The 21,554-nt window shown below is 33.5% G+C and overlaps 1 protein-coding gene across 5 annotated transcripts in view; it reads right to left on the reverse strand.

The window, feature by feature from the left end:
* Positions 1–914: 914 nt before the first annotated feature.
* Positions 915–21,554, reverse strand: part of KIDINS220 (kinase D interacting substrate 220) — a 176,562-nt gene continuing 155,922 nt past the window's right edge. For 3 of the 5 annotated variants that reach the window (XM_051976079.1, XM_051976078.1, XM_051976077.1), the window contains 3 exons: positions 20,686–20,784; positions 19,783–20,019; positions 13,764–16,988 (listed from right to left, as the gene is read on the reverse strand). In XM_051976079.1, the coding sequence (XP_051832039.1) occupies positions 15,720–16,988; positions 19,783–20,019; positions 20,686–20,784 (1,605 nt within the window). In that variant the 3' untranslated portion in view covers positions 13,764–15,719. Of the gene's footprint in view, positions 12,004–13,763; positions 16,989–19,782; positions 20,020–20,685; positions 20,785–21,554 lie in introns of those variants that run through there. The other 2 variants (XM_051976080.1, XM_051976081.1) reach the window with 2 other exon arrangements.

The following is a 21,554-nucleotide window of genomic DNA, read 5'->3' on the forward strand; positions in this document are numbered from 1 at the left end:
ACTCTGGAAACCTGTGAGTTTTCAGTTCTTCCAAGGTTGTTTGATCTAAGAAGTGTGTTCACTGCTCTTCTCTCCTATGCTCTGGTCTATGAATGATCACAAGCCTTCTTTTCTATACTACCTGTGGCCAGGATCCTCATTCCTCTACACTCTAGTGTGTAAAGCTCCTTCTCACCTTGAAACTGTGACCCAGATCTATGACTAAGAGTCCCATTCGGGCAATGCAAGAGTCCTGCACCCTGTTCCATCAAAGTGTCTCCTGTAATCTCCTTCTGGCTTGTTGTCTGACTCCTTTACCATCTGTTGGCTGAGAGCTTTGGAAGTTCCTACTGATGACTCCATTGCCCCAAGGCTTGCACCAGCTTGCTGGGTAGGAATTCCTGCTGCCTTCTGTTGGCTGCTGGGACTAACTGCTGGCTTGCCTCAGTTAGGGGGAAAGGTGAAGGGGGCTTAAAGCCTCACTACTGGCTCCTGCCTGGGCACAGGGACTAACTGCTTATTGGCTGTGATGTGGCTTTCTACGGACTTGATTGGGCCATGTGCCTACACTGCCCTCCACTCTCCTAAGGGAAACAGACTTTTCCTCTCTCTACTTTCTAAGTGATCTTGGCCTGGAAAATTGTTTCATCTCATTGTTTGGTTAGTTTTGCCGTTCCAGAATTCATTTTGAGGCATTATTTTAAAGATGTATGTAAGAGACTTTGGGAGAACTGAGGAAGTTCCTGCCTTACCCGCCCTTTTGGCTCCCTTTTTATCTTGTTAAACATTTCTCAATTACGTTTCAATGTAGTTCAGACTCACTACATGGGTGAGTTTCCAGGGATTCCTGCTGGTGAGCTTTGACATGGGTATTTTTTTATATTTTATATAGGTTTTTATAGACAGTGCAGATAAACAATGAATCAGGACCAGAATTGGTAAGAAAATGATAATTTTTAGGATTATATTTGAGAAGCTGTACAGTCTTTTTAATGCCTTTGTCAATCTACAAATATTTTAATGTTTACTATGTACAAAGCACTCTGATCAGCATTCATGATACTACTACTAATTGCTGACATTATATAGTGCTTACTACCTATAAGCATTTTATTATCTTATTTGATCTTTGCAACAACCCTTGAAGGTACGTGCTATAATTATCCCCGTTTTGCAGATGAGGAAATCAAGACTAACAGAGGTTAAACAACTTGCTCAGGTTCACAGTTAATAAATGTCTGAAGCCTCATTTGAACTTCAGTCTTCTAAAATCCAGACCCAGTGCCACCAAACTGCCTCTATTTCACTTTTGTCTTTGATAAGCAGACAAAATGAAATAGCCCCTACTAATATTCAAATAAGGGGGATAACATATATAAATATATACAGAAAATATTCAGAAGAGTTTCAGGAGGGGTCTCTGAGAAGCTAGAGAGACCTGAAAAGCCTTCATGAAAAAAAGATGGTACTGGAGCTTAGTCTTGAAGGAAATCAGAGATTCCAAAAGGCAGAGGTGAGGAAGAAGTACACTCCAAGCATCAGGGACAGGAAATGCAAAGGGACGGAGACCGGAATGTCCTGATGTAGAGAACCAAGTCGGCCTGTACAGATGGAATGCAAAATGTGAGAAGACTAGAAAGGTAGGGAAGGGCCAGGTTGTGAAGAGCTTTAAATGTCAAATGGAAAAGTTTATATTTGATACAAGAAACAACAAGGAGTCACTGGAATTTACTTTCTTTTCTGTTTCCTTTGAAATAAAAGCCCAACTTACAAATATCAATATTATTCCTATGCTGCATGGCTGTAAGTCATGAAATGCCACCTTGTCTGAAGAATTAAAACTTACAGTTCAGCCAAAGGGCAATGGAGAATCATGTGGTGGGCATAAGTAAACTGTAATAGAGCAAAATAAAAAATACCTAAACCCCCCACTGTACAGGACAAGTGGCATAAAAGATTCCATTAGGGAGGATGTACAACTGAAAAGGAAGTGAGTCATATAAAGAAATTGAGGGCAACTGATAAGTTTATGTCCACACCATGCACATGACCACTGGACTGCCTTCTGTATCCATTTAGATGTAGACTAGACGTATGGCTAGCATTGAGGAGAACTCTTGGGAAGAAGGGGCTTACCAGAAACCACTGACTAAGGGCCTGAGGAAAGAAAGCAGCCCAGTCTGGTCTGCCACTCCCCACCCTCCAATAAGGACTGACTTCCAGCCCACCTCATGCAGCCATCCTAAGGGAAGCAATCTCTGGAGCAGAAGCCAAGCATTCCCGACAACAGTTGCCTATGGATAGGCAAGGCAGCCTCGCTGGAGCAACAAAGCACTCTGAGAGATCAGAGGCAGCAGGGCCCAGCAAGGCAAGTCACTACCACAATCCCTAAAAGCCTGACTTTAAGCCCAATAATTTTGGAAATGCAGTGCCTCCAGAACACGGTCTCTGTGACCCCCCTCAATCATCACAACAGAAAGTTATCTCATGCGGAGATGCAACCTGGATGGTTTCTGTTTTCCCAAGAACAGTGTGTAGGGGGGTCATTCCACCCAAGTCTTTGGCATTGTCGAATGGCTCCAGGGACGAATGAAATATTAAGGAAGCTGCATCACCCTCTGCTTAGCTGTTACACCTAAATACCAGTGAACTTTTCCATCTGACTTGTAGCTGAAGCTTCCAATCCACACTATCTTTCCATATTAGAATGCAAGCTTCTTGAGAGCAGATACCTTCGTGCTTTTTTATTTGTATTCTCATCACACAGCACAGCATATATTAAACACTTAGAAAATGTTTTCATTCATGTAGGTTCCCACCACTCTGGATAGACACTGTAAAGGATTTGGAGGAGGAAATAAACAAGGTTTGCATAGGATGAAAAAGCATGGGTGGGCTCCTAGTGGAAATATCCATGTTGATGTCATCATGAGTATATAAAAGCACTAATATGAATATGCTAATTAATGAAATGAAATGAAGGTTACTTATTGTTCCTACATACATATTCCCCTCCTCACTGTGATTCAAAGTCCCTGGACTCTGTCATCAGAACTCAGGTTTGGGCCTTATCACCTTGAAACATCCTTTTCTCTACCAGGAGAAGTCTGTATTATGAGAATGGGCTCAACCTGGCCATTCTTCATTCTCATTTAAGTTGTGCTCCTGCGTCCTTAGATTTCACTTCTGTGCTTTCTCTCCTCTTTGAACTTCAGCTTTTTACCCTTTTTTGTGCATTCTTTTCCCATTAGGGTGTATGCTTTTTTCAGGGGAAGAGCTATCTTTCTTTTGCCTGTATTTAGTACAGTGCAAGGCAAGTGCTTAAATGTTTTGTTGTCTGCCTGCCTGCCTTCAGAAGTTATGACAAAAAATAAAGAAAACTTAAAAAGGTGAATGCCACCACTATAAAGATCAAAAAAAAAAAAATGTGCCAGACTGAATCTTCATTGGGAAGCTTAAAAAAAACCACAGTGAATCATTTTCTCATGCCAAGGCTGGCAAAAAGAGATACAGAAGTCTGAGTATCCTGGAAATGGGACTTAGTCAGGAACTACCAGAACAGTTCAGGGCAGGGAGAAGCTGCATACTCTGGCAAAAAGAGCACAAAGGCACAAAGAAGTCTGATCTCGTGTGGGTCACTCTAGAAGCTGTCGCTACTCAGGTAAAGGTCACAGATCCAGGATGGATTGAAGAGGGGACTTGCATTTAAGGGTACTAGGGAATAGAAGAATGCCTAGGGTTCGCACTTAGCAGGGAGCAAACAGCAGCTAAGTGGCTGAATTCAAGAGGAAAATGGGACTCAGTTCAATAACCAGGTCAGCCAAGCCTTCAGTAAAATAATGAGGTTAGGAATCTCAGACCAAAGAGAAGCCTGCAATTCTGTGATTTGGAAACAATAGAGCTTTCTAGCTGGCTAACAGTATGTAAGCCCAGCAGCAGTTTCCTGCTCTAGAGGTATGATGAGCACAGAACCTGGCTCCAGTAGCAAGTCCTAACTCAGAAAGTAGGCTAGAATGATGAGAAAAGTAAAAAAGAATCCCATCATAAAAGGCTGTTTTAGTAAAAAGGACACAAGACTTGAAAGAAGAAAATGATTCCAAAACACCTATAATTAAAGCCTCAAAGAAAAACACAGCTTAAGCACAAAACCAACTAGACATCTTGGAAGAGATGAAGTAAGAATATTATAAATGTTTTCATAAATCAAATGAGGGGGCAACTAGATGTCACAGTAGATAGAACACCAGCTCTGAAATCAGGAGGATTTGAGTTCAAATCTGATGTAAGACACATAATACTTCTTAACTGTGTGACCCTGGGCAAGTTACTTATCCCCAATTGCCTCAACAAAATAAATAAATGAGAAATCTAGAAGAAAAAAATGTAAAAGGAATGAGACATGGAATAAAAAAATAGAAATAAGCAGGTTGGCAAAAGAGATATAAAATACTACCCTAGCAACAAATTTCCTGAAAAACGACAAAAGATTAGGTATAAGATAATGAATCCACAAAGTAAAAAGAAATACTAAAACAAAGTAAAAAGTTTGAAAATATAAAAAAAAATGTTCCATAGCAAAAACAATTAACATGGAAAAGAGATAAAGGAAAGAGAGTTGAATGATCATTTTTTATCTGAAATACATGACCAGAAACAGAGCCCAGGCATCGTATTCCAAAAACTCATAATCACTACTAACCTGCTGAATTCCCAAAATTATATCTCCCAGGAATGTCACAATCAAAATCCAGCTCATATTCAAGCTGATGTACAGAAAGAATTCAAGTACCAAGGACCTACAGCTGTGATCACATATGATTTAGGAGCCATCACTATAAAGAAGCAAAGAGCTTTGAATATAATAATCTGAAAGGCAAAATATATAGATTCACAACAAAGAATAACTCATCCAGAAAAAGTGAGTTATATTATAGTCCTATTGGGGGGAGGAGAGACCTTTAAGTATTTCTGATGAAAAGACCAGAATTATATAGAAATTCCGAGACGCAAACACAGGAGTAAAAAAAAAAAAAATTAAGGTAAATGTCAGTAAGTTAATAATAAGAAACCACAAAAGGATAAATTATTTACATAACAATATAAGGATATAATCAGGGATTATGGTAGAAAGTAAAAAGAGGGATTAGGAATAGTTCTATGTTTTGATGATCTTTAAAGAGGAACGGAAAGGGAAGGGAAGAAAAGAGAAGGGAAAAATTATCTTGTATAATTAGAGTGCATATGGGTGTCCTATACAAGGAGGAAGAATGGGGAAAGCAAATGACATCTGAACTTCATCCACATAAGAGTTGAGACCAGGAATATATTTCAATCAATAGAGGAAAAAAGGAGGGGAAGGGGAGAAGGAAAGAGGTGGGAGGAATAGGAGGAGGAATAGATTAAGGGCAATATTAGTCCTAAGTAAAACAAATTCTAAAGATATACCAAAAAGTTTATGGCAGCTACTTTTGGGCTGGCAAAGAATTGGAAATTAAGAGAATCATCAGTTGGGGAATGGCTAAACAAATTGTGATATATGATTGTGATGGAATACAATATGCTATAAAACACTATAAGAAATGATGATTGGCAAGGTTTCAAAAAAAGCTGTGAAGACTTATATGAGCTGAAGCAAAGTAAAGTGAGCAGAACCAGGACTATATCGTACACATTGTAGTGGTATATTGTACACATTGATAGCAACATTGTAGTAGTGCTCAACTATGAAAGATTTAGCTACTTTGATCAATACAATGATCCAAGACAATTCCAAAGGACTCACTCATGACAAATTGTTATCCACCTCCAAAGAGAACTGATAAGTTCTAAGTGAAGACGTAAGTATATTTTTTTCAGTTTATATTAATGGGGGGAGGGGAATTGGGGAGCAATGTGACTAACATTGAAATGTTTTGCATGACTTCATATGAATAATGGGTACCATATTGTTTATATTTTCAATGAATAAAAGAATCTGGAGCTCAATTTTTGAAAAAATAATGTTAAAATTATAATAAAAGATTTGAAAACTGAGGAGATGCTGTTGATTGGGGAATGGCTATACAAAGTATGGTATTGTGAATGTGATTGAATACTAAAATGCTATAAGACGTGAAGAAGGGGATGGTTTCAGAGAAATTTGGGAAAACTAGAAATAGTTTTGAATTAGTCTTGAACCAATATCAAAGTGAGTGTAATCAAAATACATAGTATACAAGTATGATAAAGACTTTAAGTTTGCACATGGCTGTTCTTGAGCTTGCTATCTGTTATTAAACTATGATTCAAGAAATCACAGCCAGAGACCTCTGAAGGCCTCAGAGGAGGTGAGTCAGGTTAAAGATAGTTGACACTGCAAAGGTCAGTGGCCAGAGGATTCTCTGAAGCCCTGGGAATTAGGAGAGACTGGTAATATAAAAATACCGAGGAGTAATGTTAGAGTATCACAAATGAAGTGACTGCCCAGGGTTAAGTAATAAATGGTATTTTACATACAATGATAACAATACTGTAAAGGCAAACAACTATGAAAGAGTTAGGGACCAATCAGCACAATGACCAACCATAGTTCCAAAAGACTTATGTTGAAATAAACTACACACATCCTGATGGAGAGGTGATAAACTCAAAGAACAGAATGAAACTTTTTTTTTTAATATAGTCACTGTAGAATTTTAATTTTGCTTGACTCTGTGTGTTTCTACTAAAGTGTTGGGAGGTTTTCCTTTATTGGCAGAGGAAGAAGAGTAACACTGAAGAAGTAGGGATAGAAGGCAAATTTTCATTGAAAAAAATTTAATTAAAAAAAGAAAATACATTAAAAAACACTGATAAGGTTAGATGTAGAAAGAAACAAATTACTTAGTAAATAAAACAGCATTAAGGTCAGGGGAAGGCAGTGGACTTATGAGTTCATTGATAAGAGTAAGAAAAAGAATAAAATTAAATATCCTGATATTTTGCACATGCTTTAGCATACCAACTTAGTTCACAGGATAATAAAAATATGGAGCGTATAAAAGAAATCCAGAATAAAAACAAAAAAATCCATTCACTTTCAAGCAATAATAGCCCTTCTGATTTCATTTCAAAATTACCTGCTGCAAAAGTCAAAATATTTTACCTCTGAAATAAATTTTATCAGAATGTGAAGGCTTTTGTAAAGAAATTTTCATAATCTCAGAACTGATAAAGCAAAGTGTGACTAGAATTCAAAGATATTTTGACAAATGAGAGAAATGGTTCAATTCAAACCACAATGAACATAAAATAAAAATCCTACAAAGAAAATACAAGACACAGCAAAAGTTATAGAATCAAAATTAACAAGTTGAATTTGAATCAACAAGATGAAGTTGGGGGGGGTGGCGGAGAAATGTATATTGACAAGCATTAGCATGAAACAATTCATAAGAACTAGAAACCTCAGTATAGGTGGATTCCAACAAACTTGACTATAAAGCAAAAATCCATAATAAAACCTCACCTTTTTTTTTTTTTTTTTTTGAGCTCGGAAGGTAAAAAAACAAATCTAAAAAGCTTATTAAGTGCTTACTATGTGTCAAGTACTGTGCTAAATTCTGCAGATACACAAGTACAAAAGCAAAGATAGTCCTGATCCTCTTCTAATGAAGAAAACAATACATACTGGGTTATAGTAGTAAGGGAGGACAACTTTGTTCCACTGAGTTACAGAGATGAAGAGAAAGAAGAGCAAAATGACACAAACTTAGAGGATCAATGGTTCATGATCATGGTTCATAGTCCCAGAAGTATAATATAAGGAAAGGCAGCAATACAGTTGGTCAAGAAGTTGTGGAGGAGGTGACTAAAGAGGAGAGAATGAGACTGATGGCAGCCGAAAGTATGGAAGGTTCCTCCTACCCCTCAGCAAGGAGGGATTGGGCCTCTCTCTCCCCAATCTCTGTTGTTTTACCAATATACTAGGAAAGGGCGTATTCTGGGAGCGTTTCTTACTACACTCCAATTAATCTGCCTTGCTGGAAGCAGAATGGAAAAAGCAAGTAACAAAGCTTTAAAAAAAAAAAAAAAAAAAAGATCAGCTGTGGTGGAATAATGGCAACAAGAACAGACATTCAAAAGCTCATAAAACTATGTTAACTTCTAAATAAACTCTAAAGAAGTAAATTATAAGTAAGTCAAATCCCTCTAGGAGAAAAATTGATCATTACTTGAAATTTTGACAGGAATCAATTCTCAATAATGCATACTAATGGGAAAAAAGAATTTGGATAACAAAATGGTAGATGATTTATGCTAGTTTAGGAATGTTTTCTGAAATCTCTATGATAAAGAATTGAAGAGTACCTGATTACAAATTTTTCTTGTTCTTACACTTGTAAGCTATGCTACATCAGGAATAAAAGCATAAACAGAAGAGGATCTTGAGTTCTAAGGCAAACCTGTGCTTGATTACAAATGCCCTCTATAATTATCCTAAGAAGTGATCAACCAAGCCTCTTCTTGAACGTTTTTAGTTATGAGGAATTCATTACTTCATAAAGAAGTCTTCTATTCTCATAAATTCACCTGATTGGAAGAGAATCCAGACCATTTACCCACTTCAACAAGAATTCCTTCTATGATATATATGACAAATAATTATCTATCTTTGCTTCACAATCTCTAAGGAAAGTCCACCATACTTTTAGTGACAATCCATTCCATTTTTGGAAACTTAATTACTTGCTTGTGCCAGTCTTTTCTTCATAGACAAATTATTTTTGGTGGCTTTTATTACTCAAACCTAAATTTGTCTTTTCACACCAATAAAATTTTGATTAATTTTTCCTACATTTGCCATTATTTATCTAGGGTGATGTAAGTACATCAGATTTATAATACTACCAAGAGACTGAGGAGAAAGTATCTAACCTGATTAAAATATTAAGGACTTCAGCAAATTATGCTAATTACAAGTGAGGTTTTTTTCCTATCAATTTCAGAAGACAAGATTACACTTTAATATTTGTAAGAAGTTTGATAAAATCACTTGAAGATAATCTGAGCATGACTCAAGATTAACTTAAAATTCAAGCAGAATAAATATCACTCACTGCAAACCAGTCCTTCAAATATTTAAAGATGGCTTTTATTTCCTCTTTAAAGTTTTTCTTAACATCCCTATGGTTCTTAAATGCTAAGGTATGGCATAGAGACTCTTTTGGTTGCCCTTACTAGGTGGTCTCCACCTCATCAGTTTTTTTAAAGATGAAATTAATTGTTAAAGTAGTTTCCCTTACTAATTTAGTTAATTAGGTTCTGGCCTGAGATTTCATTAGTGTGAGGAATTCCCAGCATGGAAATTCCCTCCAGTAGTTTTATTCAGCAACTTGACAGTAACAATGGTTTCAAATTAAATGACTAAATGATTTGCTAATGGTCATTCAGCTAGTATATTTCAGAAAAAGGATTTGAACTAAGATCCTCCTGACCCAAGGCTAACATAGTCATTATGTATTATGCCTTTTTTTTCTCTTTTACTATACTGAAACAAAATCTCTTCCTCTGAAATTGCCGCACACTCATCCCAATTCTCTTCTCTAGGATCTTGAAGAGACCCAGTCCAATCTGTCCACCAAATGATTATTCTTCAAATATTTAAAGATAACTGGCGCATTCCCCATCAAGTTTTCTCCAAAAGATTCAGGTTTTTTTCCCCCCAAAATTGTTGCAAAGCAGTTGTTTAATTAGAGCTGCCTCCCTTAAGATCTTTCCAAATTGGGGAGAAGGAAAAGGAGTATATGTGAAAAGAAAAAAAACTAAATTGAAAAATTGAATGAAAGAAAATAAGTAACTATAAAAACTGAAGCACATAAAATTTAGTTGGAATAAAAGTGCACATTCTGAAGATCTAAAGAGAAAAATACTTAGCTCTAAACAGGGATCAGAAAGGTAAAGATTAGGGAAAAAATGTATTTTTTTCTTATTAAAAATGTGGCATGAAATATGAAAAATATGAAATGTTGGTTTATACCTATATTGCATACATGCAGTCATACATTTGTGCTTCTCTCAAAACTTTATGCTATTTAAAAACATTTAACTATTAAATTCCAGCTATAGCTACAAAACACACACACACACACACACACACACACACACATACACAAAGAAAATAGTGTGATTTGTCTTTCTTCTCAAATCCATTGAATAGCAAGAATATTCACTGGCAAAGCAACCTTTTCTTTTCCCATTTATTTCTAGAGAGGGGAATCAACTATTAGGAAAAGTTATTTGTCAATAAGGAGAGAAAGCAGTATTGCTTTGCTAGTAGGTAGGATAGTAAGAAAGATGGAATCCACTTTGCCTTGATAGCAAATAGAAGTGACAGGTATAAATAAAATATCAGTTACAAAATGATTACCATCACCTTTCTGTTTACTAACAGTATCCTTCCTTGTTCTTCACAATTCTCAATCGCTCTTTACTTTATGTAGTTTTGAGAACATAGTCTAATTTACATTATAACTAATTCAAGCTCCAATAATTCAGAAAGTGCAATTATTTGTCTAGGGTGATGTCACATATTTAAACAAGAGACTGAGAAAGTATGTAACCTGCTTAAAGTGTTAAGGACTTCAGCAAATTATGCTAATTGCAAGTGAGCTTTTTATTTCTATTAATTTCAGAAGACAACAGAATTACACTTTAATATTTGTAAGAAGTTTGATAAAATTACTTGAAGATAATCTAATCATAACTCAAGATTTTTAGCTTAAAATTCAACTGATCTTTCCAATTACAACTAAATCAGAAAGGTTACCATATTTTAAAGAATTATTCAACAAGTTTTTTTGGTAATAACTTTGTAGGTTGATTTATCCTTTGCCAATATTTCTGTTAACTGTTATCCTCTCAAAATAATCCTACCATGGAACCACACTATTTGCTCTATCATGTAATTAGTTAGAAATCAAGTCTACTTTGGACAGACAATATCTGAAAAACATCTTAGTCAAGTACCAGAATGATTCTATTATAAATTTTATCTACAACATAATTCTGTAGCACAGTTTAATATACATTAATTGGCATTTTAAAGATACATACTTAAATAGTTACTATTACAGTAACAGCTGTATTTTACTATTATGCATATTTTCTTTTTCATCATTTTTTCATTATTTTTATTCAATAATCATATTTTAATATAAAGCTTAAGTCCAGTATGGTCAAACATACAGAGTAATCTCCTTGGAATTGAAAAGATTGGGTTCTAATCCAAGGTTTTTCACTATGCAGGCTTAGACTTTTCTTTTTTTTCCCCCCAATTCTAAATTCTCTTCTTAGCTCTCTCAACTACTGAGAAGAAATACAATATCCATTATATATATACGTGTATATATACACACACACACACACACACACACACACACATATATATATGTATATTTTACAAACTTTCTATACTGAACTGAGGACTATCAATTAGTTTTGCATGGTTAAAAGATGGACTTTATGGATATCATGATCTGATTTTAGCTGGTTATAGTATATAGTATGCTTGTCCTGTAGACTGGTTTAGAGATGAAGTTTTACTTTTCCTTCAAAATGCTTTATGCATATGGTAATAAATTAAACATATAATTTCTGAGATGTCTTTCAAAATTCGTCATTTCAAGCCTGATAATTTGTCATTGTTTTATCCCACTGATGTAATATAACTGACATAAGTATTTTACACTGTTTATATTCGCATATATCCTAAGTGATTTCCACAACTTTATGATGTAGGAGTCAACTTATGACACTTATTTTGGTATTTCTTCCCTGTCTCTAGTGAGACTGTTGAATTGACATTTAACTTATCAAGTACAGGACATATAACTAATCAATTACAAAAAATTATCTTCAAACGCTCCTAAAACCTACCTTTTTTTTTTTTTTTTTTTTAAAGGAAAGGACTTTGAAAATTTGGATACAGTAGTTTGACTTCCACATACCTTATTTCAGATTGAATTCTCCTTTTCAGAAGCCATTACCTTGGATGTCATTTTCTTCCTAGGCATGAAAGGGTTTAAAATTATGTAAGATATTAAGATGATCCCTTTATTCCTTAGGTGGTTTTACCCAGAGATTCTCAACCTTTTCCACCATGAGCATTCAAATATCTATATCCACAGATCAGGCATACTGCTCTATGTAAATATTTCTTTACCTTTTATTTACATTCTTATGATCAATTCTGCATTTTCCCTGCCAATAGAAGACAGGAACATTATAATAGAGAAATTCAAAAGTCTAATTTTATCCAGTATCTTATTTTTTTGAGGCCAGAATATTTCTCAGAAAAAACTTGCAAAAATTAAGATTTTTTTTTAATCTCCTTTTTCTTTTCTCCTTTGCTCACTTTCTGGGAGATATTTAAATAAACAGAAATGGCAAAAAGCCATGAAGTGAAGAGAAGTAAGGGACTTAAGAATTGGCTCTTGAATATTTAAAAGTTCGTTGGTAAAATTCACATTATCTAACTTTATTGCACCTTAAATTGTTTGCTTTGGATTATTCTGGTTTTTTTTTTTTTCATACTGCCTCAATACCATTCATACAGAGTTCATGAAAGGAATAATACCTCTGTAAACTCTCACTCTTCCCTTTAATAACTTACTCTAAAACAAGAATCAATTTTACCCAGCAAGTATTTTTCTGAAGCTACTAAACTTTATAGACTTTCCAAAGAGGCTGAGAATCCCTAGTATAACCAGAGATATCATATATGATCTTATTACTTGTTACTGTAGTTAAAAAGGAGAAAAGCTTATAGTATTTCCATTCAAAAATATATTTCTTTATGATTAGCTTTTATGAGAAAAATAACACTAAAAATCAATGCTATTATAGAAATAAAACATGCAAAATATTATTTTATAATTAATAATACTATAGTCAAATGTAGATTTTTAGATAATTTACTAAAAACAACTATTTGGTCAGAAATTTTATTTTACTATTATGAGAGGATATATGATAATATAACAGAATAAGGCCTTTTATTTTATGGGAATAGAGTGATTATAGCTATGATTCTTTAAAAGTTTTATGTGACATAATATATAATCATCTATAAATGTGACATATTAAGATGCAGGCATTTTTAAATTTTTTGTTCATAATTTTCAGAACTAATATGTCAATTGTGAATATAACCATGTGGCTAAGTGCTTAGAGATTATGCTATAAAAAGAAAATTATCCATGGCTAAAGTAAAAGTATTCAGAATTCTTTTATTATATAATTCTCTTTCTATAGTAATAAGCAGGGAGAAATTAATCTATAACTTAGAAATGGTTAAGTGGAGTATATCTTTTGGGAAAGTGTTATTAACTACATTAAGAAAAGTGAACTCATGAGCAGAAGAATTTATTTATAAAAATTTTCCCATTTTTACTAGAAAGCATAGTTCTCTGAGGTGAAAGTCATACAAATAAACAGTAATTTATTTTCCCTAGAGTCCTGTTGGTGAATAAATTACTTCTGGGATTGTAGCTGCAGGGCTAAACTGTGTATTAGTTGATACATATTGAATTTTTTAGCTCATTAAGGTACCATAATGTACCATTTAGTGCACTAGAAAAATTAATCATCATATACCTAAGTGATTATTTAAATCACAGGAATAATTTATTGGTGAAGACTCTAGGCAAGTAAATTAATGTCAAATGGAATGTGTAAACTCTATCAATAAGCCATAAAAAGCAAACATACAAACAGTTCAGAATATGAATTATCATTACAATAAATAAATACTCCCAAGTCAAAAATAGCATGCCAATTTTTTATTGTTTTCTAAATCTACAAGTTGATACTCAAATTCTGAAAATCATGCAAATTTACTTTGAGGGTAAGAAATGAGTTACAATGACACTGATATGACAACTTCTCTAAAAGGAATGAAAGTTGGCCTAAACTAATCACACAGTTTCACAGATGTTTTTATTAATAAATTCTAAAAGCTAACAACTTGTCAATAACTAGCCTATTCCTTTTGTTTTATAATTGGATAAATACTTTTTTGATTAAAGATTATATTATTTTATGAATCACTAGATAATACACAACAATAATCAATCTTCACTGACTATCACAAGAAAGCAACTTAGTGCCATAATTAAAATATTCCCAGTTAATAATTTACTCATTCCCCTAATTAAAAGATAACTAGTAAATACCCATCACAATATGATGTACTTTGCACATATGTAATTCTAGCTGTGATTATCAGATATGTGATACATAAATAAAAAGTCACGTCTAAAGATAACTTTGCACATATGTAATTCTTCTTAGCTGTGATTATTTGGTGTGTGATGCATAAATAAAAAGTTACTTCTAAAGACAATAGGAGATCACTGGGTGATTATGATGTCTTTACCAATCCACACATTCAAATATATATATTCCAGTAACTGTGGGAATAGTGATGCAAATATTGTCTATTTTCATATCTATTTTGAGCATTTCTGTCTTTCTGCTTTGTTACAGAGGTTTAAATGAATGGTCCATGATGCTTTTATCCACAAATAAGAAAAAAATGGTACAGTAGTTTAGGAACAAATAAAATGGGTACATTTTCCTTCAATAATGGATATTTTTTTCTTTCTAATAACATACTATCTTGAATTATTATGTAATTTTTTCATGTACAAATAATTCAATTTGCCCATTTATTCATTCAAGAAATATTGGCATATCTATTATATGCCCCCATCTATAATGCTTTGTCCAAAGGAACCATATAATACTTAACGTCTGAGATGTCATAATTGTTAAAAATGCAATTACTAATGGGCTGCTATATATTTTTATCCATAAGTGGACATATACTGACACAGCAGAAAAGTCAAGTATATTAAGGAAAAATGTATCATGTTCTGTTTCTGACTCATGAAATACCATCATAGCTATCAGAACATAGCACTGAAACTAATAGATGAGTAGACTATTAATTTCAGAGCTGTAATATAATGCACCCACTCTGGCTAATGGGTATATCTATTTCCAAATCTTCAGTAATGTAAAGAAGATCAATCAAGAAGCATGGGAAAAAAGGAAAAAAAAATCAAAGATTCCTTGAGCCTGACCTTGGGCACTATTTACTTTCTTTCTTATAAGTTCTACTAAATTATCTGCTGAATGCTTCAAAATAAAACTATAGGAAACATTTATTTTTTAGGTAGAAAAGTTGCTCAACAATAATTATCAGTTGAATGTTACCTCCTTTAGTGCAGGGATTGTTTGTATCGTCTTTTTAATCCCCACAGCATAACATGAGATTTTACACATAAGGTGTTTAATAAATGCTTGCAAGATTGGATATGTGGATTATTCAATTTTATAGATTATTTCAGTCTCCCAACAAGCAGATTTTGTTTTCTAAAGGGAACTATAATAGTCTCATTTTCTTTACATTTGGAAACAATGTTTTTAAGATTTAACAAAAAGTTCATTACTCTTAGATTTAACCTTAGATTTCCACTTTAAGATATACGGAGCCAAATAATCACAAAAACTTTAAAAAATAAAAATGGATTTCCATTTTTTCAATTACAGGACAATCTTTTCTTTCCTCAAAGAAATTCAGCATATCTTTCCTTTCCTCAAAGTTCTTGAAAATTTACTACTAAATTTTTGCTTGATGGACTTTTAAGAGAATCCTGCACATGAAAGCCTAATAATACTGGGTGTTTTGTTTTGTTTTTTTCCTTGTTTTGTTTCCCTTAAAGAATACTTTCTCTTTCTTCACCAAAACCTGCACTGTCAGAAGAGGTTACTGTATGAAGCTCTGAAGAATCTTTCGAAAGCCTTGCATAACTTGAACGTTGACTTCGTTTATGAGTGATGCTTTTTAGATTTTCATTCTGAATGCCACTTGAACTAGAACCAGGCCGCAAAATAACTTGAGAAGTATCCCTAATTCCTTCTGTTTCATCAAAATTTTGGTTAGCTCTATTGGCTGGAGCACTGTTGTTATTTAGGGTCACAGTACTAGGTGTTCGATTCAAATTGTAACCCTTTTGGCCCGTTAAAGCTGGCCAATTTTCCTCAGGACTACTAGCTATCAAGCTGCATTCTGAAGGACTCTTCTTATCTTCTGAGCAAATGGACATACGTGCTACAACTGGATCCTGAAGGCCACTTAAGCTGTGTGGTATTCCCTGTTTTCCATTGTGGCTGTCATCTTCAAGTTCTATGAGGTTGGCCTTTTCAAGATGGGAATCATCAGCAACTTCATTGTGAAGGGAATGATTGGGAGAACTTTCATTAGACCTTACTCCTGAATCAGAGGAATCTTTTTTATCTAGGAGGGCATCTGATAAATACTCTTTTGCTTTAATAAAGGTTCTAATAGGCTCCGTGCTATGTTCTGGAGATTTGGGCATTCTATCTACCTTTCCTTCCACTTTTTTATCTTTGTCTTCTTTGAGAAGTGGCGTATGATCTGATTCTTCTGTCCCAGACTCATCTTCATCACTTGGAAGTTTTTGATAGCGCAGCCCACTTCCTTTTAGTTTCAAATCTGTCTGGAAGAGGCTTGGTCTTTCTGAAGATTTCTTTCCTGGAAGAAGCTTACTTCCAGACTGATCAGATTTTTCATCTTCTTCCGTGATAGGATCCAAAGGAGATGCATCATTAGTGGAAACACCTGAAGATGAATAATCTATAACATCTCCCCTCTTGATCAGAAATGACTTCCTTGCATCCTCTTGTTTCAGTTCACTATCCTTCCCTTTTTCTTGCTCTATAGAGGAATGAATAGAGCCCCCTGATGAACTCTGACCCATATAGTATAGCCCTGTGCTGTGTGGAGAAGATCTGCCACTAATTGTTGCAGAACTTGCGCCCCCTTCTAGCTGAGACATCTGAGCAATATATTCTCTATAGGCATCTCTATATTCTGCCTGAACCTTATCAGTAAGTTTTGAGATTTCAATACTGGAATCCTGTGAATTGAGACTTGAAAGACTTGGGGTTCTGCGAGTTTGTGACTGTGAAGACAGAAAAAAGAAAATACTTTAAGAATTCAACTAAGCAATAAAGAAGAATAACAAATACCAGGAATTTTGAAATCCTGGAGTTTTCAAGTCACTCAAAATTATCAGCATATTATGAAAAACTAATGTTATTTCAGTTAAGTTCTACAGCTCAAGTAGTTTAAAAACTCTTACATAATTCTGATACTATTTTATGATTATTTTACATAAAGATTTTTGAGCAAATTTATTTAGAGCAACATTTAAAAATATATAGTAATCAACACTTGCATCAACAATCTTGGCACTCTCTTTTTATGTTGGTTGATTAAAAGTTAATAAGCTAATAAAATAGTGTCATGGTAGAAAGGGAAGGAAACAGGAAAAGGATAAGAAATCTTTTAACATTAAAATGTCAGTTTTCATCACAGTGTCAGAAGTTACTTGTCTAATAATTTTGAAAGATTTAAGAACTCTGATTGGCATAATAATGAACTAGAATTCTATAAGATTCATAACAAAGCAAGCTACCACAATTCCTGAGAATTGTGCACTCAGTGCACACTGGGGCATATGTTCATTAGGATATGTAGAAATGACCTATATGTTTTGTTTGTTTATATATGTTTATTACAAGAGTTTTGTTTTTCTTTCTTTTTTAAAGCATAGATGGGAAGGAAAGGTAGATTTTCTTTCGCTGCAAAAAATTTTTAAGAAGATAAAATGGAGTCCTACATACTATCACTCTAAATTTCAGGCATTAAGTTACAGTTGAGTTAAGATGTTGTCAATGGAGGAAAATTACACACAATGGTTTCCTGCACCAAATATGCCACAGATCAACAATATAATCAATTCTCACTGTATACTGTACAGTGTCATATGTCATATATAAAATATAACCAATACTATTTGTTTGTGACTGTACTTTTCTATCCAGAAAGGAAAAACATATAAACTGAATAAAAGTTGCAAAAGAACAAAAGAAAAGAGTTATAAGACTTAAGAGTTGAATTTTAAAATATAGATGAGACAAAGAGAAAACAGGTTTCCAAATCAAGTTGAAATCAATTCTGAATTGAGAATTCTGGAGAGCTGCTAGTGTCATGAAGGGGAAAAAAAAAAATCTATGAATGAAACCTGTTAAGTACTTTAAATCTGAAAATGAAAAAAATGCTTCTTAATTCTGCCTAAATCAGTAACCAATTCTTTTTGAAACCTTCAGTAATTGGGAAATCATTATCTCATGAAGCCTTTTAATTCCATTTTTTAATAGCTCCAAGTGATAGCAAGATCTTATAGAGAGCCAAAATCTACCTGCTATGACTTTCACCTTGCCATTACCTTTATTGTAAAATAGAATAAATATAATCTCTCTTTCATATAGTAAACCTTCAAATATTTAAAGAGATTAATCATAATCCAGCTGTTCCCCAAAGACTTCTCTTTTTCAGAGTAAGTTTCCCTAATTTTTTCAACTATTTCTCTCACATGACTTTATGTCCCCTCACCATTTTGGTATCTCTTCTTCAACCTTGTTTGTATAATCTTGTTTGTCAATGTAAAATGATACTCTGTGTATTCTGATCCATGGCATTGTATGACTAATAAATTTCTTCATTCTGGATGATTCTTTAAGTGTAGCCCACTTAAAGATCAGAATTACTTTAAATTTAAATGGATCCAATAAGTGACAAAGAAAATATGAAATCAGAAAACAGGCATAGAATCAAAGGAAAGGGATAAGGAAAAACTAGAGAAAGAATGGTAAAAAGTAAAGATGTGGAAGCAATACAGTAAGCTCCCAATAAGGGAAAAATGTCCTGTTTCCCTTCTTATAGTTCACTCACAATCTAATATTAATTATAAGAATTTTCCCACTTGTCAATTTAAAGAAAGGTCAGAGTTTAGGTCACTATAACAAACATGAAGCATAGAATATAAGTGAATTATAAAGATGGTAAAGAAACCCTGAGAGGAAAAAAAGGAACTAATCATATTGGAAGGAAGAATAAAGGAGAATAAAGTTTTCACCTATTCTCACCTTTAATTAATCTTTTTAAAAATCCAAGTAACAATATTTTTAAAAAACTCCATTTTCCACCTTAAAAAACAAAAACCTAGTTTTGGCCTCCATTAGATGACATTAAAGACTAGACTTTAACAATTTATACTGAAAGGGAGACAAAATGAAAAAGGAACAATGGGAAATAAAAAAAAAATTAAAGGAAATACAAGCAAAATGAATAAAAACATTTCCTATTCATTTGAGAAAAAATATCCTTATTAAATAATAACAGACCTACCATGCATTATATGAACTGTTTCTCCTGAATATTTTTTCCTTGTAGCTGAGTTCTATTTTTCATTCTCTCACATAAATCCCTTTGTCTTTTCCCCTTTCTTTCCTTCATTTCCTGAATCCTGCTCATGTGTATTCCTTCTCTGGCTCTTCTTTCCCTTATTCATCCTTTTTTGCTCCTCTCTGTCCTCCTTTTCCTGCTCTTCACCTGTCCTCTTCCTTCCCTTTTTGTTGAACATCCAGAGAAAAAGCCTGCATGCTAAAATATCTATCATTGTTTTTAACATTGTCAGTTATAACATCAGATGAGAAAGTGTGATTATGAAAAACTGCTAGTTCTTTTACTATTTTGGGTATATACAGTTGTGTAATGAACCTGTGATTAAGTTTATCACTTAATCTAATCCAATTTGAGAATATCAAATGGAATGAAACATGACCATTTTTTTCCATGGATGATGCATTTCTTTTTACTTCAGACACTAAAGACAATATTTCAATAAGTACCTGCCAACTTAAATTACTGTGGCGTGGAGGAGCTTCATCAAGACCAATAGTGTTCAGTTCTTCAAAACTAAAGTTCAATGTATAGGGAGCCTGACTAGAAAGTTCTGTATGTGGCAATTCATTATGTAATGAGCGACGAAGAGATTCGCCATGAGGGACTGAGATATCGGCATGATCAGTCATTACATGTGACTCTTCAGCAATTGGTTGATTTTCTGCATTTCTCATATCAAGTACCTTAACAAAACAAGAAAAGCAGTATTACTTGTGTTAATGACAAATCAAGTTTTAAAGTTATTTTTATAATTCCAGATTATATTAGAAAACAAGGGATTTAAAAATACATTTCAAATAAATTTCAAACAGCATATATGGATATGTATAAATAGTCTTTGGTAAGGAATAATGTGAACAGATACTTAACATTTTAAATTAAGGGCAATATTGCCTTATAATTTGTCTACTATACTATCAGTATTACTTTGAAATACAATTGAGAAGAAAACAATGTGATATTTTATAAAAGCCAAGAAAAGGAACAAAGGTACTATAAATCAAACTTCTATATAAAATACGTTTAGGTGTGCTTTGGCAAATAGCAATATACAAAATTAAACATGTTATTAATATTTTTCAAAGATGAGGGGAACAAATAAATACTTGGATTACATCTCACTGGATTAATACTACATCAATTATTATTTAATTTGTACCTTTCCTTTATATACTTATACATATACATACTCCCCTTAATTGAAAGTGAGCTACTTGAGAACAGCTGCTTTTTCATCTTTGTCTTTTCCCCTAGCACAATGCTGGACACAGAAGAGATATTTAATAAATGATTGGTTGATTCCTTACTACCTCTTGACAAAGAAGAAAATAAAAATTATTTAATCTTACCATACTTCTGAAAAGATGCCAGTCCCCAAAATGCATATTCATTTCTTTCTTCAATTCTTCAATGTTACATTGAGCCAGTACACGGCCATTAATATTTGCCTAAATTTAAAATTGAATAAATACATATAAGCATAAAAGATTTCTGAACTGAACATTTAATCCATTTTCAAGATAAACTTAGGGACCAGAAAAAGTTGTAAAGAAGAATTTCATTATCTTTACTAACGCCTTATCATTTTACTTTAATAATCTAGATATTATTCCAACAATTTAAAAATACTTTATTGGACTAAAGATGAGTAGGACATAAGTGTATCCTACTCATACTTTAAGGGCCAGTTTAAATACTTCATCCACTGCAGACTACTGCAGACTCTGAACTTTTATAACACTTAATGTCTACTACTTTTTTTTTTTTGCAATTAATCATATCCTTCACTAATTAAAAAATCTAACTTCTTCAGTGTGGAGACTTTTCGCCAAAGCAAATCACAATACTCAGTGAATCTTTCATGAGCTATAGTCATCCAAAAGTCACATTCTTTGATTTTAATCTTTTCATAGACCTCCTTTTGGCATTCAGCTGTCTTGAATCAAGAATGAGTGCTTGTGACCTAATCCTATATTTCAAATCCCTTTTTATGGATAGGCACTAGTAGAGTTTGTACACAAGGAAGATAGCCTTTGAGAATATAGGATCACTTTCATATCATGATTAGATAATGGAATGGATTTTAATGGAGGAACTAATTATACGCTGCATGATAATTTAACTTGGGAAGCTCCATGATGCAGTATAAAAAGACCATTAAAAAGCTTTAAGACATGGCTGAATAGCTACTTACTGAGTATACTGTAATGGGGATTTA

The sequence above is a fragment of the Antechinus flavipes genome, chromosome 2, assembly GCF_016432865.1.
Source record: "Antechinus flavipes isolate AdamAnt ecotype Samford, QLD, Australia chromosome 2, AdamAnt_v2, whole genome shotgun sequence".
Classification (NCBI taxonomy): domain Eukaryota; kingdom Metazoa; phylum Chordata; class Mammalia; order Dasyuromorphia; family Dasyuridae; genus Antechinus; species Antechinus flavipes.